This window comes from Ipomoea triloba, chromosome 5, assembly GCF_003576645.1.
Source record: "Ipomoea triloba cultivar NCNSP0323 chromosome 5, ASM357664v1".
Taxonomy (NCBI): domain Eukaryota; kingdom Viridiplantae; phylum Streptophyta; class Magnoliopsida; order Solanales; family Convolvulaceae; genus Ipomoea; species Ipomoea triloba.
The window spans coordinates 17,277,164-17,292,895 of record NC_044920.1 but is presented as its reverse complement, the minus strand read 5'-3'; the positions used below and the strand labels follow the sequence as shown (position 1 = coordinate 17,292,895).

Sequence of the window (15,732 nt, the reverse complement as noted above, 5' to 3'; positions counted from 1 at the left end):
GGGCTACTGCCAGTCGGCAGTAGCCTTACTGGCTACTTGCTACTGCCCACTGGCAGTAGCCAGTACAAAGACTCAAGTGAGTCTTTGAATCTTTGAAAATTCAAAGACTCACTTGAGTCTTGTCTTTCACCCTTTTTTTTTTGCACTTTGGCTTCCTTTAATGCTTTCTAATGTGCAAATTTTGAAGTGCAGAGAATCTCTGGCACTTCATTAAAATTATTGGCTCCCTTTGCAGCTTTGGAGGTATATCTGCAAAAGGGAGCCAAAAACTTCTGAAAATTTAGGCTTTGAATCCGTAAATTTCGGAATTTTTTAAAAATATAAACGTTGTATTTGTAAGAACGGATATTTTTTTGTCAGAATGTAAGAATGGATTTTTTTTGTATACTCTTCAATCTTCATCACTTCATTAGGCATTCAAGGATTCAACTCCTTCAAGTGAAGCTTCAACTCTTTCAAGACTTCAACAGATAAGTCTTCTATCTTCAATAAATTAATAACTTCAAAAATATTTTTTTACGCAACTTTCAATATTTAACTCTCTCACTCTCTCACTCTCACTCTCTCAATATTCTGATTATTCTCTTACCTACAAGTCTACAACTACAATTTTTTTACACAACTTTCATTCTTTCAATATCTTACTCTCCAACTCTCTCACCCTCTCAATACTTTGATTACTCTCTTGCCTACAATTTTCTCTACATTTTTTATATCTCTACACTCTACATGGATAGTTCAAGCAGAGCATCCTTTTCCTACGAAGGCCAAGCTAGTGGTAGTTGTGGAAATCGTGGCAAATCTCCTGCTGTAGAACCTCCACGGCATTCGATTTATGGATTTTCAAGAGAAAATCCTTCTTTTGAAGCTCCCCAGCATTCGGTTCATGGATTTCCAAGCGAAACGCCTTTTTTTGAACCTCCTCGGCATTCGGTTCATGGATTTCCGAGTGAACATGAATACCACTAATTTTTAGAACAACAATCATACTACCAAGACATGAATCCAAACCCTCAAATGACCATAAATGAACCTCAACATGCCTCTGCTGTTGAGGAACCCGAAGAAATTCAACCTTCTGCTGCTAAACAAAAATCCGATCTTTTCAGAGTACACATGAAAAAAGTTGAACACCCTGATGGAAGAATTACAGTTAAATGTAATTATTGTGACAAAGAGTACCAATGGTCCAAATCCGGTGGATACGGGACGTACCGAAAGCATATAACTTCAAAACATCCGGATAAAGAGGTAAATACACAAACACAACAACAAATTGGGAGGTATACAACTATAAATACACAAACACAACAACAAATTGGGAGGTATACAACTAAATCTAGTGCTTTATTTCGTTACTCAGATGAGCAAACAACTAAATCTAGTGCTTTATTTCGTTACTCAGATGAGCAAACTAGACGATCTAGTGCTTTATTTCGTTACTCAGATGAGCAAACTAGACGCAAGTTTGCTTTATTTCGTTACTCAGATGAGCAAACTAGACGCAAGTTTGCTAAAATGATTGCTATTGACGATTTATCGTTTAGTTTTGGACAGAAAGTTGGCTTTAAAGAATTTTGCAGGGGTGCATTAAATCCACAAATGTGTGATTTACCGCGTACAACGGCTACGCGTCATCTTTATAAATTATATAAAGATGAAAAAAAGAGATTGATTTCTTACTTGGAAACACATAATGGGCGTGTTACTATATGTGCTGACATTTGGAGCGACCATTGGAGAGAACATTCATATTTGGGCGTTACTTGTCATTGGGTAGATCAAGAATGGCGGTTGCAAAAAAGAATCCTTGCATTCCGGTGTTTTGATGAACAACATAGTGCACATAATATTTACAGTAAGTTACAAAGTATATTTGATAAATATAAAATTACTAACAAAATTTTTACAATTGGTTTTGATAATGCATCCAACAATACTGCTGTAATCCCTGCGCTTAAGGAATTATGTCTACCGTATTTTGGAGGTAAATTTTTTCACCAAAGGTGTGCTTGTCATGTTTTAAATCTATGTGTTCAAGCTGGTTTAGTTTCTCTTAGTAGTAGTATTAAACCTATTAGAGATGCTGTTGTTTATTTGTGGAAGCATCCCAATGCGCAAAAAGAGTTTAGTCGGTTTTGCAAAAGAAACAATATGCCTCCAAAAAGATTTCCTCGAGATGTTCCAACTCGTTGGAATTCTACCTATACTTTGCTTAGTAGTACTATATATTATAAAGATTTGTTATGTTCTTTTTTTGCAAACAACAGTGATATTCATTTGTTTACGCAACATTGGGATGCTTGCACAAAGATTTGTGAGTTATTAAAAGAGTTTAATGATGCCACTTTGACTTTGTCCGGTGTGTATTATCCTACTACACACTTATTTTTAATTTATGCTGTAAATATTGTTGGTAAGCTTTTTGAATATCGTGATGATGATATTTTTATTGTTGGTAAGCTTTTTGAATATCGTGATGATGATATTTTGAGTGTTGGTAAGCTTTTTGAATATCGTGATGATGATATTTTGAGTAATGCTATTGCATGCATTAGATCAAAGTTTTTATATTATTATAGAAATATTCCTATTATTTATTTAATTGCAATGTGTTTTGATCCTCGTTGTAAATTATATGGTTTAAGTACTTTTTTACAAACTTATTATTGTAAATTATATGGTTTAAGTACTTTTTTACAAACTTATTATGAATGTTTAGAATTAGATGGTACTTTTTTACAAACTTATTATGAATGTTTAGAATTAGATGATCCTGATGATCCAACTTATTATGAATGTTTAGAATTAGATGATCCTGATGATCCAAACTATGTTAATGTCAATGCTATACATAATGAAATAACAAGTTTATTTCATAGTTTGTGTGAAGAATATTTACAAGCTTATGGTCCGTCGTTGAATATTAGTACGTCTTCTCGAAGTACTTCACAAAGCTCACAATCATCTCTACGAAGTAGAGGCTTTAACCTGTTAGCTAGAGCATGTATTTTGCGGGACTAGTTCATCATCTTCAGCATTATCCGAGGCGGAGATATATTTAAATACTGAGTTTGTATTTTTAGATAATGATAATAATCTTGATGTTTTGCAGTGGTGGAAAGACCACGAAAAAAATTTTCCTATTTTATCTATTATTGCAAAACAAATTTTTGGAACTCCTGCTNTCATCTCTACGAAGTAGAGGCTTTAACCTGTTAGCTAGAGCATGTATTTTGCGGGACTAGTTCATCATCTTCAGCATTATCCGAGGCGGAGATATATTTAAATACTGAGTTTGTATTTTTAGATAATGATAATAATCTTGATGTTTTGCAGTGGTGGAAAGACCACGATGATAATAATCTTGATGTTTTGCAGTGGTGGAAAGACCACGAAAATAATAATCTTGATGTTTTGCAGTGGTGGAAAGACCACGAAAAAAATTTTCCTATTTTATCTATTATTGCAAAACAAATTTTTGGAACTCCTGCTATTTTATCTATTATTGCAAAACAAATTTTTGGAACTCCTGCTTCTACAGTAGCAGTTGAAAAACAAATTTTTGGAACTCCTGCTTCTACAGTAGCAGTTGAACAGGAAATTTTTGGAACTCCTGCTTCTACAGTAGCAGTTGAACAGGAGTTTAGTGCAGGTGGAAACATGTTGGACAAGACTCGTTCAAGAATGATGCCACAGTCAATTGAAATTCAAGTTTGCACATCCGATTGGGGATTGGCAAAAATTATAGAACAAGAGAATGATAAGTCAGGCATCATCAACGATTTCTTTTCCGATGATGCAACCACTACTGCAACCGAAGGGGAACAAACCGACTCCTAAAGTCCTAATTCCAAAAAAAAAAAAGGTAAAAGAACTACGTAGACTTTGATTCTTATTGAACTTTTAATAAGATACGTAGGCAACTTAATCTTGGTAAAATTAAGTGCAAGCCCAAAATTGTTATTATTTTTTTTTGTTTAACATTAAAGTTTAGAGAAAATCAATGTATTATTATAACCAATGTATTCTAGATTTTAAGAATTGAGTAGTCAATAATATATGAGATTTGAATTTTGTAACCAATGTAATGTATTCTTTTCACTGATTTGAAATGAAATCCAATGAACTTATCAATTGTATGTTGTATACTTACTAATTACTACTTGCCTACTTCACTACTTGGCCACACAAATACACAATTATGTTACAAGTTACAACAAGTCAATAACTCAACAAGATATTTGAAAATGAAAATGATAGTAATGGACTCATTATTATTTGTTAAAATTAAAAAATAAGATAACTTAAAAATTTGTGCGATAATATTAATATCTTAATAGTCATAATACATTAATATTTAATACTACAAATTTACCAAAAAAAAAATTAAAAAATGCCGGTTAGAACCGGCGGTTCGAACCAGAACCGGAACCTTAATATAAGGTTCCGGTTCCGGTTCCGGTTTAGAGAAACCAAGAACCGTGAACCGACGGTTCGGAACTGGAACCGAACCGCGATCACGTCTACCTGGGCTACATGTATCGGCCCAAGAGTGCAAGTAGATCAAGAAAGCCCAAGAAGGAGACCCAACGCAGAGCTACCCAAGAGTTCAATAAGGATTGGACTTAACACTTATAATATTAGCAAGATTAGGGTTTGTTAGTTATAATGTATATAACAGGGACTCCCAATATGAGATAGTCTAGAATTCTTATTCTTTGTAGGGCTCTAGGCCCAAAATATGTATAAACAGACCATCCATTCATGGAGAAAGGAAGGCAATTTTGAGCAATATAATACCTATATTCTCTCGCTATATTTTCCTACATATTTCCTATATTCTCGCTATTCTAACAGGTAGTGTTGGCCTGCCTTTGACTACTCAAAATTCATAAAACCAACACTAACATTGAGTGGTGTATATTGGTATACATAGTGGTGCGATCGCACTGGCCGCACGTTAAGACGCGGCCACACCTGATTATGACTCTATATATAAATATATATATATATATAAATATATATATATATATATATATATATATATATTTATTTATTTATTTATTCAAATGCGACGGGGAGCTCCCATGCGGTCGTGTGGCCTAATCTTCATCATTCGGTTTCATTAATCCAACTGGAATTCGCGTATGTTTAAGTGGGGTATTATGGTAATTTTAGTATCTATATTACGTGGACTGAAATGGTGCATTTTAATACATAGTGTGATGCGTTTGAGTACATGATGTGGTGCATTTTGTTACGTATGTTGGTGCATTAATTGTGTTGTGGAATGATGTGTTTTAATCTATCCGCTGGTGCATTTTCATACGTAGAATGGTGTGTAACTGTGTTGTGGAATGGTGTGTTTTAATATGTCCTCTGGTGCATTTTAATACGTAGAATGGTGTGTATTTTAACACATGTGTTTCTAATAAGTGGAATAGTGCATGTTTATAATCTGGGATGTGGATTTTCAACGAGCGGAATTGTGCATTTTAACACACGTTGTGGTGCATTTTAATACGTAGAATGGTGTATATTTTAGCACATGTGTTTCTAATATGTGTAAATAGTGTATGCTTATAATCTTACATGAGGCACGTTGTGGTACATTTTAATACGTTGAATGATGCATTTTATCACGTATATTGATGAATTTTAAGTGAATAGGTGCATTTGGTTATACTCTGGAATGATGTGTTTTATCGGTCCTCTGGTGTGTTTTAGTACGTAGAATGGTGTGTTTTGTAACATATATATATATATATATATATATATGTTGCATGTTGATTTGATGACTTGATCTGATCTAATGGCTAAAAATAGACCGCACGACCACATCTAATGACCAGACCGCACCTAATGATGACTCTCTCTCTCTCTCTCTCTTTATATATATATATATATATATATATATCTAAAAACATAATAAGTCCCAATCAAGGTTATATCCTTGATTTATGTCCATGTTTTTGGATGCTAATAAATGTGTACATTTTACTTTAAATGTTGTACACTTCAATGTTATTAAACAAAATTGTCCTTACTACATTATTGTTATACAAAACTACCCTTACACCGTTATAACACCGTTACTTTTAACTCCATCATTATTACCATACACCTATATCTATCATATCTTTTCCCTATTCTTTAATTGTCATTTTATTAAAATTATTATATAATTAATTAATGGTTAATTATATTTTAATTAAATTTCTATTAATGGTAAATCATTTATGTGTGTATAAAATACATATATTATTTGTGTATATATAATTTGAATTATAAATTTTATTTATTTGTATTTATTAATATTTTAATATTGGGCATAAGTTTTCGCGCATCGCGCGTATAAAATACTAGTGTGTATATATATATATACACACACACATTCAATTTTGTTACCTTAATATGTGTATGTTTCAAAATAAAAAAAAATCTTTCGAAATACACAAAAAATATTAACAAAACCTTTTTTTGTCTCGATCTACGTTCTAGCATTAGCAGCAACAACGGCCCTTCTCGCTGACGGCGACGAAGAACGGCGATCGGCGGCAATGCTGTGTGACTAACATTTTGGCGGTGGTGGATCGATCGCTTTGGTAACCTTTGTCGATTGCTCTTCTTGGCTTCTTCTTGGTAATGCTCTGCGTTTGTTTTACTTGAGTTTGTACCATTAGCTCTAGTAGAGCCACAGTGTTTTTTTTTTCTTTGTGTATCTTCCCTCCCACCATGGTTGAATGCTACTCTCCTCATCAGTGTTTCTTAACATTGAGTGGTGTATTTCGTAACATTGAGTGGTGTGTGATTGCATGGCCGGACGGGAGAGCACGACCGCACCTGAAATTTTATATATATATATATATATATATATATATATAGGATCGCGTTCAAATGCGTACTGGCCGCCCAGGAGAGAAATGCGGACGAATTACAGCCGCGACACATGTCCGGAATGTAGTTGCACTTAACGTTATAACTAGGTGCACGTCATGTTATAACTAGGTGCACATAGGTGCACCCAGGTGCATAAATGTTAACAAGGTAAATTACTTGCACCTGCAAGTGAAAATAGGTGCACACGTGCAAGTAAAATGTATTACAAGTGCAAGTAAATTCTACAATGAGCATTAATACTAAGTGAACCTAATATTATAACTAGGTGCACTTAATGTTATAACTAGGTGCACATAAGTTACAACCATGTGCATGAATGTTAACAAAGTAAATTACTTGCACAAGTGCAAGTAAAATGTATTACAGGTGCAAGTGAATTGTACAGTGAGTATCAATACTAAGTGCACCTAATGTTATAACTAGGTGCAACCTATGTTAAAACTAGGTGCACCTAGGTTGCACCCAGGTGCATGAATATTAACAAGGTAAATTACTTGCATTTGTAAGTGAAAATATTTGCGAAAATAGGTGCATGAATATTAACAAGGTAAATTACTCGCACTTGTAAGTGAAAATATGTTCGAAAATAGGTGCACTTGTAAGTGAAATTAGGTGCACTTTTAAGTGAAACTAGGTGCACTTGTAAGTGAAACTAGGTGCACCAAAGTTCCAGTTATTTACGAAAATGCCACCGCGTTATTTTTTTATAATTGCATCTGATTTGTTGATCTGGACACGTGGACGACTGTGGAGCGTTCTCATTTTCTACCTGGGCGAGAGTTCGCATGAGAGCGCAACCCTATATATATATATATATATATATATATATATATATATATATATATATATATATATATATATATATATATATATATATATATTTGTTCCAATGCGGCGACGAGCTTCGGTGCGGTCATGCGGCCTAATCTGCACCGTCCAATTTCATTAATCCTACTGAAATTCGCGTATGTTTAAGTGAGGTTATAATGGTAATTTTAGTATTTATATTACATGAATTGAAATGGTGCATTTTAGTACATAGTGTGGTGCGTTTGAATACATGTTGTGGTGCGTTTTATTACGTATGTTGGGGCATTAACTATGTTGTGGAATGGTGTGTTTTAATCTATCTGCTGGTGCATTTTCATACGTAGAATGATGTGTAACTATGTTGTGGAATGGTGTGTTTTAATACGTCGTTTGGTGCATTTTAATACATTGAATGATGTGTATTTTAACACATGTGTTTCTAATAAGTGTGGTGCATTTTAATACGTAAAATGGTGCATTTTAATACGTAGAATGGTGCATATTTTAGCACATGCTTTCTAATGTGTAAATAGTGTATGCTTATAATCTGACATGAGACACGTTGTGGTACATTTTAAAACGTAGAATGATGTGTTTTATTAAGTATATTGATGAATTTTTAGTAAATAGGTGCATTTGGTATATTGTGTGGAATGGTGTGTTTTATCGGTCCTCTGGTGCGTTTTAGTACGTAGAATGGTGTGTTCTGTAATATATATATATATATATATATATATATATATATATATATATATATATATATATTCACAGTACACAACACTGAACTGTGAATATATATACATATTTCACTGTGAATGAATATATATACATTCACATATATACATATTCACAGTTCACTACTGTGAATATATATTCATTCACTGTGAACTGTGAATACGTATATTTTTTTTTTTTTGAAAATGTGAAAATGTATATATATTCACAGTGAATGAATATATATTCATTTATATTCATTCACGGTGAACTGTGAATGCAGGCTAGCCTACCCCATTGCAGGTTGAAATTTTTGCAGGTCAACCCACGAAGCCCGCGGGCTATAATTCTTCAACTCGCAAGCCAACTTAAGAAAGTAAAAGAAAATAATTAAATGTTATATATATACACGTTACACAGCAGGGTAGATTGTTGCCTTGCTGAGTTGCTGTGTAACTCTTTTTTGGGAAGCTCGCGAGTTGGCTACAACTCGCACAGGCCAAAACTTTTAGTCCCTAACTACCCCACTGCGAGGATCGTTATTCCAATGTATTGTGGATCCTGGTCCGAAACCAGCGGTATTGTTACGAGTTTTTCTTCTTTTTTTTTTTTTAAAAAAAATTGAAATATAACTGTAATTTAAACAACAATAAAAACAATGGCGAAGAAGCAAGAACAAGAAACACACAAATTCATTAGATCACAAAAACACACACGACAAAAGTTGAATATTTAAACAACATTGTGAAATTTGAAAAACATGGAACGTAAGAGATAATACTTGGGCTTATATTTTGTGTATCCTAACATTCGAATGCACAAACACATCACAACATGTGTTATTAACATGAATACACAGAACGGTTGCCTAGAATACAAAGAATGGTTGCCTAGAATACACAGAATATTGACACAAAATACACAGAACTCATCCTCCTAACATTCGAATGTTACTAATATGAATACACAGAACGTTTGCCTAGAATAAACATAATATTAACACAAAATACACAGAACTCATTCTCATAACATTCGAATGCACAAACACATCACAACATGTGTTAATAACATGAATACACAGAACGGTTGCCTAGAATACATAGAATATTGACACAAAATACACAGAACTCATCCTCCTAAACATTCGAATGCACAAACACATCACAACCTGTGTTACTAACATAAATACACAGGATGATTGCCTAACTTATCTCCTAATATTTTGGTACGGGGTGCACAATGCATTGTGCACCCTGGTCCACGATATAAATTGCCCCACTGCGAAACTTTGGCCCATTTTGATATCCCTACCCTTAACTAAACTTAGGTCTGAGCATTCTTTATTGTCAAAAGCAAAGCGTATTTCCAACTAAACTATAAGCAAATATCTCTATAATCCCATTAATAGGAGCTTTTGCAAATGGGGTTTAGGACAAGAACTGATCTGTGATGGGTAAGGGAGAGGGAGAGTGAGAGGGAGGTTAACAATGTGCAGGAAAATACTTATACATAGGGCTTCAACACATGAAGTGGCTAAGCAATTGAGTTCAAGAAGCAAAAGAATATACTTATACATTGTAGCATTCTTTCAATTTCAATAGCTAAAAGCTGATTCTTCTGTGTGTCATATACTCATATACATCTCCAATTATAAAGAGGAGAGTGAAACAGTTTTAACCATAGGTGGTGTTGGAGTAGAAGTTGAATTATCTGTCCAATTTGTTTCTCCCCAGTGCCATAGCATGCTCTCCCAGAAGCAAAAATCTTCAAAACATATCTGTAAACGCGGGTCTTTTATCTTGACCTTCCAATGGCCATTTGTGTAGTTAGCTTTCTCGGCTTCCCTTCGATCCCACTCCAAGGCCGCCTTCTGTTTGGATCTAAGCAAGCAGTACTTGTGCAAGTTCTCCGGCATTGCATCGTGGATTTTCCACCATGTCCTATGCGCAACATCACTTGCAAACTCGTGCAATTTCTCAACATTCCAGTTGCAATCGTAGTCACGGAAGCATAACCATGGTTTCAACCCTAAATAGTGAAGAACATACAGGACTGGAGGATCTGCACCAAACAGCTGTGTTTTCATTTCTTTCTTCTCCTCCTCATCACCTTCCCAATAGTGTTTCAGAAAGTTCATGTGTTTTGGGATTCGGTGCCACCATGTGAAGATCTCGTTCAAATACCCTTGGTCCCCACCGTTGTATGATTCAATCTCATTGATATGATCCATCAACAACTGAAATGTGCAGTTTGACGGTTCAACAACCATCACCCCTGAATTAAACAGTGTAGCATTATTTCCCGTTGCAGTTATTTCTGGCATCTCAAAGAGAAAGTCGATATTTCTTAGTATTAACAAATCAGCATCAATGAAGATGATTTTGTCATAATCTGTCAACTGCCAGAGACGGAATTTGCTATAGTTCCATTCATTGTAGGCATCTTGTTCAGCTTTTGGGTTTCTGATTCTTTTTATTGTATGAATTTTCCATCCTGCTGCCTCCAATCCTCCCCTATGATAGTCACTAATTGTCTCGTCAACAAGTATCACAAGATCCCGAGTAGAACCTGCCATGCGAATGCTCTGAGCTGCAGCTATGGCCCCACACACATAAAAATGTGCTGAGTGCAGGATTGTTGCATATGCTTCTCGACGTGCATTACCAGAGTGCCATTGCTCTGCATATCATTTAAAATAAATTAAAAAAAAAAAAAAAAAGTCATTAGCATTTATTACCACGTGTTAAGGAATGAAGTAACTTCATTTTGGAGGCCTTATTTCTGAAATAATGAAGCAGTGCTTGGTCAGTGAGAACCCTAACCCCAAAAAAGAACTGGATGCTGTTAACTATTCTATGATATAAATCAGCTGGCATTCTCTAACCCATTGGATGATTACAGACAGAGATGGGACAACCATAAAAGTGTAGTTGGAAATTCTTTTTAAACAATGCAGATGCATTGGCTATGGGTGACTGTAGATGAAAGGAAAACATGTATCTACAACTGACCTTTAGCCTTGAGAGGAACTGCAAGTTCACACGATCCAACGGGAAGTTGAAGTTTATCCCTCAAAGTGTTTAAATTTGGTTTATATAACCACAAATTTCCTTCACGTGCGACTAGATCTTTGCAAGTAAACAAATTTGGAGTGGGGAAACACTCAGTGACCAAGAGTACATGCACTGGATGAAATCCTTTAGCAGTGGCAGCAAACCTCGCTGCTGCAAGTTGCAAGTGTAGACGAGCCACATCTCTCGACCAGTCCCCGGGCTTCTTGCAGGGTAGTTTTACTGCTATCAGATCAATGCGTGGTTTGCGCGGAACCTGAAGCTTGGGCAAGGTAGGACAAGTGGGAACCTCAAATTCTTCTTCTTCATCTATCCATTCAGGATATAATGTATCCCAAGTGACATTATTTGAGATATAATCCAGGTTCAATATCACATGTTCTGCATCAGGTAATAGCTCTTTCCAGTGATCAATTTCATTGTCATTAAAGTTTAACAACCCTACACCCAAAGACTCATGTGTATCAGTCAGTTTCTCAATAACTCGTGACATTTGGTCCCATTGAATATCTGAAACAGAAATATATCGTTGATCAACACCAGCATCCTTTCTTGTCTGTTTGTCTACCAAAAATGACCTGAAAGATTCAGAAAATTGTCATTATACTAATATGACAAGAAATGTTATTGGTCACTCCTCCCATAAGGCTTAAAGTAAATTACTGAAAGACTATCTAAAGGTTAGTCAGGCTTTGTTTTAATGAGAATATGATTAAAAAAAAAAAAGATGACATATTACCTAGATCCTGAATTTGCCGAAATCTCAGAATGAATTGCTGGAGAATGCCATAGTGTAAACAGCGCTCCCAATGCAATAACAGCAAAGGCAAGCTTCAATATAGGGAATTTGCAGGTCAGAGACTTATCTTTGGTGGGACTGAAGAGTGCCTTATCCCCTTCTTTGTAGCTTTTACTTCTCAAAAGCCTCCTTTTGTTGGTCTCCTCACTGGATGAAACAAAAGCTGATTAGCATATAAAGTATAGAGCAACATCTTGGAAAGTGTGGAAATAGATTGGAGAGTGATTTAAGCAAAGATGTGGAAATAATGATCATGAAGCACTTCACAGGTGTATTACAGAAAATCCAATTGAGTTCACATTGGTGAAACATGGTTCAGATGGGGCTGTGTGTACTTATTCATCTGCTTTCTGACACAGAAAATAACTAATTACACATTTAGAACCAATATGGTCAAAGAATGCGCTAGAATTCCGCAATGGCCATAAGGTTTAGTAGTTTTAAATATTCAAAACAGTGTGTTCAAAAGATGAAGATGATGATGATGATGATGATGATTATTAGTATTATTATTATTATTAGCTCTTTCTTAATTAGACAGACTAGAAATAGGACTGCAAATGCAAAGAAGAATGAATTTGATGCTTGAGCATCTCATGGGGGTTTGCAATGTGCTGCATCCATTCTTTAGAACAATATAATATAAACATATAGCTGGCAACCAGGTTTTGATATCAAGGCGATAAGTCAATTAAGTTGTTTGTCAGCAGACATTAGATGCTAATGAAACAACTAAACCAACATCACACAGACGTTCTGTTATTCCAACACAAAGAATTCCAGTGAAGTGTATCTAAAATTCAAAGTAAAACTCCTGAATTAAAAGTAGAGCATTGTATATTACTAATTCAGCATTTGCATCCCTCGGCCTGATCACACATATAAAACCATTTTTTACAAAATTCCCGGCAGATATCCATGCCTGAACTTTTCACATATCTCTAAGTGATAGATAATCATCAATAAGCTTAATCCTTGAAAGCTGAAAAATAAAATAACACACTACCAACTCTAAGATTTGGTTTTGGAAAAATTGACGTAAAGTTTGGAAAACTGACCCTTGAAGATCAATAAACCACATTTGACCATGCCAGTCACTCAATTATAGTTTCAAATTATGGTCAATACATTGCAAAAGTTTCTAATTCCCCACCTATGCCCCAAGCCCCACCTGAAACACATTTGCCATTCCAAACAAACACTCCCACATTATAGACTAGCCCCAACATATAAAACAGTAAAAAGATCAACACTGGCAGTCCAATTGTTTTTACACCTCAATCCATCAATCAAAAAACTGCACATACACAAACATTGTAACCCCAGCCAAGATGGAAAGAGATCTACACTTGTAACCACAAGGTCATGAGTTTGAATCCTTGTCCCATTGATTTGAGCATGTCAGCTATGGGTAACCTAGGTTGATTTACTTCCTTTTGGTCCTTTGCCGACTAGGGTGGGGTTTACTCACACTCACAAGGGTTGTGGGATTTCCCTCATCATCCACAAAAAAAAAAATCTGCACATACACAAATATAATACCGGATGGTTTCAGAACTAGGCACTAAATTTAGCAGCCACATTTGCAAAAACACATACTGAATTACTGATCAAGTATACGAACACTCTTACACATGGTTCTGAACTCAAATTCGAAAATCTAAACCAAAAAATAAAAAATAATAATACTCCGCATCAATTTCTTATGCTTAAACAGCAAAAAGATCAACAACTGCACAGTCATTCATAGACCAATCAGAAACTCATAGATACATATACAAACAAACTTTAAAACTTTCAGCAACACAAAGTCAACTCAGCAACTTAATTTGCAACAAAATGAAGGGATCAAAGCAGAGGAACAGAAAGAAGGAGCAGAGGGGTACATAGATGCAGAAGAAGAGAGCCTGTGTCTGGGCTCAATGAGACTAGGGGAAGCACCACCGACTCCACCAAGGGTTCCTCTCATTTTCAACTTAGTAGCAGCTCCTAGAAAAATGGCATCTGAGTCCGATCCAAGAGAGCAACAAAACGAAACCCCACTGTAAAACACTGGAGCATCGAGTAGAGTTTAAAATCTGTGAAGGAGCGACCGATTTTATTTGCTTTTATTACATGAAGAGTATTCTGTCCGCAATGCAACCTAATATTGAATTTGTTAAAAATAAATTTATAGAATACAGAATTGTAAAATTCATATTATAAATATAGTTGATAATTTAGATAATAATTATTTTTTTGGGTGTAACTCGAGATTTTCACCATCAAACACAGTGACTAATCTCGTTAAGGATGGATGAGTCTCTTTCACTCAATCACATCTCCAAGTTATTTAGATAATACGTAGAATGATGCGTTTTATCATGTATATTGATGAATTTTAAGTAAATATGTGCATTTGGTTATAGTATGGAATTGTGTGTTTTGTCGGTCCTCTGGTGCGTTTTAGTACGTAGAATTGTGTGTTTTGTAACATATATATTGTGCGTTGATTTGATGACTTGATATGATCTAATGGCTTAAAATATGTCGCACGATCACACCTAATGACCAGGCCGCACCTGATGATGACTATATATATATATTAAAAGAGGTATAATAGTGTAAGTTTAATTTTGTTCAATAAAAATTATAATATTTGTAATATAATGTATAATTTAATAAGCATAGAAATACAAACATGAATTAATGATACTAATTTGGATTCACTTTTATAAGTTTTCTATAAAAAATAAAAATAAAAATTAGATGAATGGAAGATGAAGTTTTGGTTAACATTACATGGGCATTTTATTGGTCTTTGTTTAACGACTATTTATTGTCTTACCAATTCTATGCTTTTTTTCCTTTTTTTAAAAAAAATTATTTTTCTCCTTTTTAATGCACTACTGAATAAAGATTTTTTTTAAAATTTAAATTCATCCACTTGAGCCTTCTTGATCGTTGGATATATATTTTAAACACAGCTGAACACAGAGGTTTGGTCCCGACAAATCATCTGGAAGGATGTAAATCATAATAACTAAACTGAACACAGAAGCTAGACCTTTGCTTACTGTGCACAAAGAACCCCTTACTTTAATCTTTAGTCTTTCTTTTCAAGCTTCACTCATGTAACCAACTGAGCTACCCATGCAGCACCCCATTTTGTTATTGAATTGTTGCTTTGTGGGTTTTTAGTCACTGGCGTAATTAGACTCACTTTTTTTTTAAAAAAAATATAGATTGGACTCACTACAAATTTCCACAACTCGATTTTTTATTTTCAACTTCAAGCTTTAACATGTTTTTGTCACTTTTATCAAGGCTCTTCATTAGCTCTCGAACTTATCTTTGCAACATGCTCGGAAACCTCAGTATCAATCCACCTAAACACTATCAGATTTTTTATTTTTTATTTCTGTTTAACAAATACTCCGTACAAAATTTTGGAAA

At 34.7% G+C, this 15,732-nt stretch overlaps 1 protein-coding gene across 2 annotated transcripts; it reads right to left on the bottom strand.

Moving 5' to 3' along the window:
- Window positions 1-9,917: 9,917 nt before the first annotated feature.
- Window positions 9,918-14,375, bottom strand: LOC116021065 (putative UDP-glucuronate:xylan alpha-glucuronosyltransferase 3). 2 transcript variants are annotated; one of them, XM_031261670.1, is made up of 4 exons: window positions 14,184-14,375; window positions 12,238-12,444; window positions 11,439-12,076; window positions 9,918-11,106 (listed from the first exon to the last, which is right to left on the bottom strand). In XM_031261670.1, exons 1-4 carry the CDS (start codon window positions 14,264-14,266, stop codon window positions 10,076-10,078), a joined length of 1,959 nt encoding a protein of 652 aa, XP_031117530.1. In that variant the 5' UTR covers window positions 14,267-14,375; the 3' UTR covers window positions 9,918-10,075. The 2 variants fall into 2 exon arrangements, with proteins under 2 accessions (XP_031117530.1, XP_031117532.1); XM_031261672.1 differs by lacking the exon at window positions 14,184-14,375 and adding an exon at window positions 13,645-13,731.
- Between the last annotated feature and the right edge of the window lie 1,357 nt (window positions 14,376-15,732).

What these genes read in the sequence shown, in the direction of transcription:
- LOC116021065 (XM_031261670.1), bottom strand. Translation starts at nt 14,266, where the DNA reads ATGAGAGGAACCCTTGGTGGAGTCGGTGGTGCTTCCCCTAGTCTCATT. An exon ending in CTCTCTTCTTCTGCATCTAT is followed by an intron (nt 12,445 to 14,183) that starts GTACCCCTCTGC and finishes TGTTTCATCCAG; the next exon opens with TGAGGAGACCAACAAAAGGA. An exon ending in TCGGCAAATTCAGGATCTAG is followed by an intron (nt 12,077 to 12,237) that starts GTAATATGTCAT and finishes TGAATCTTTCAG; the next exon opens with GTCATTTTTGGTAGACAAAC.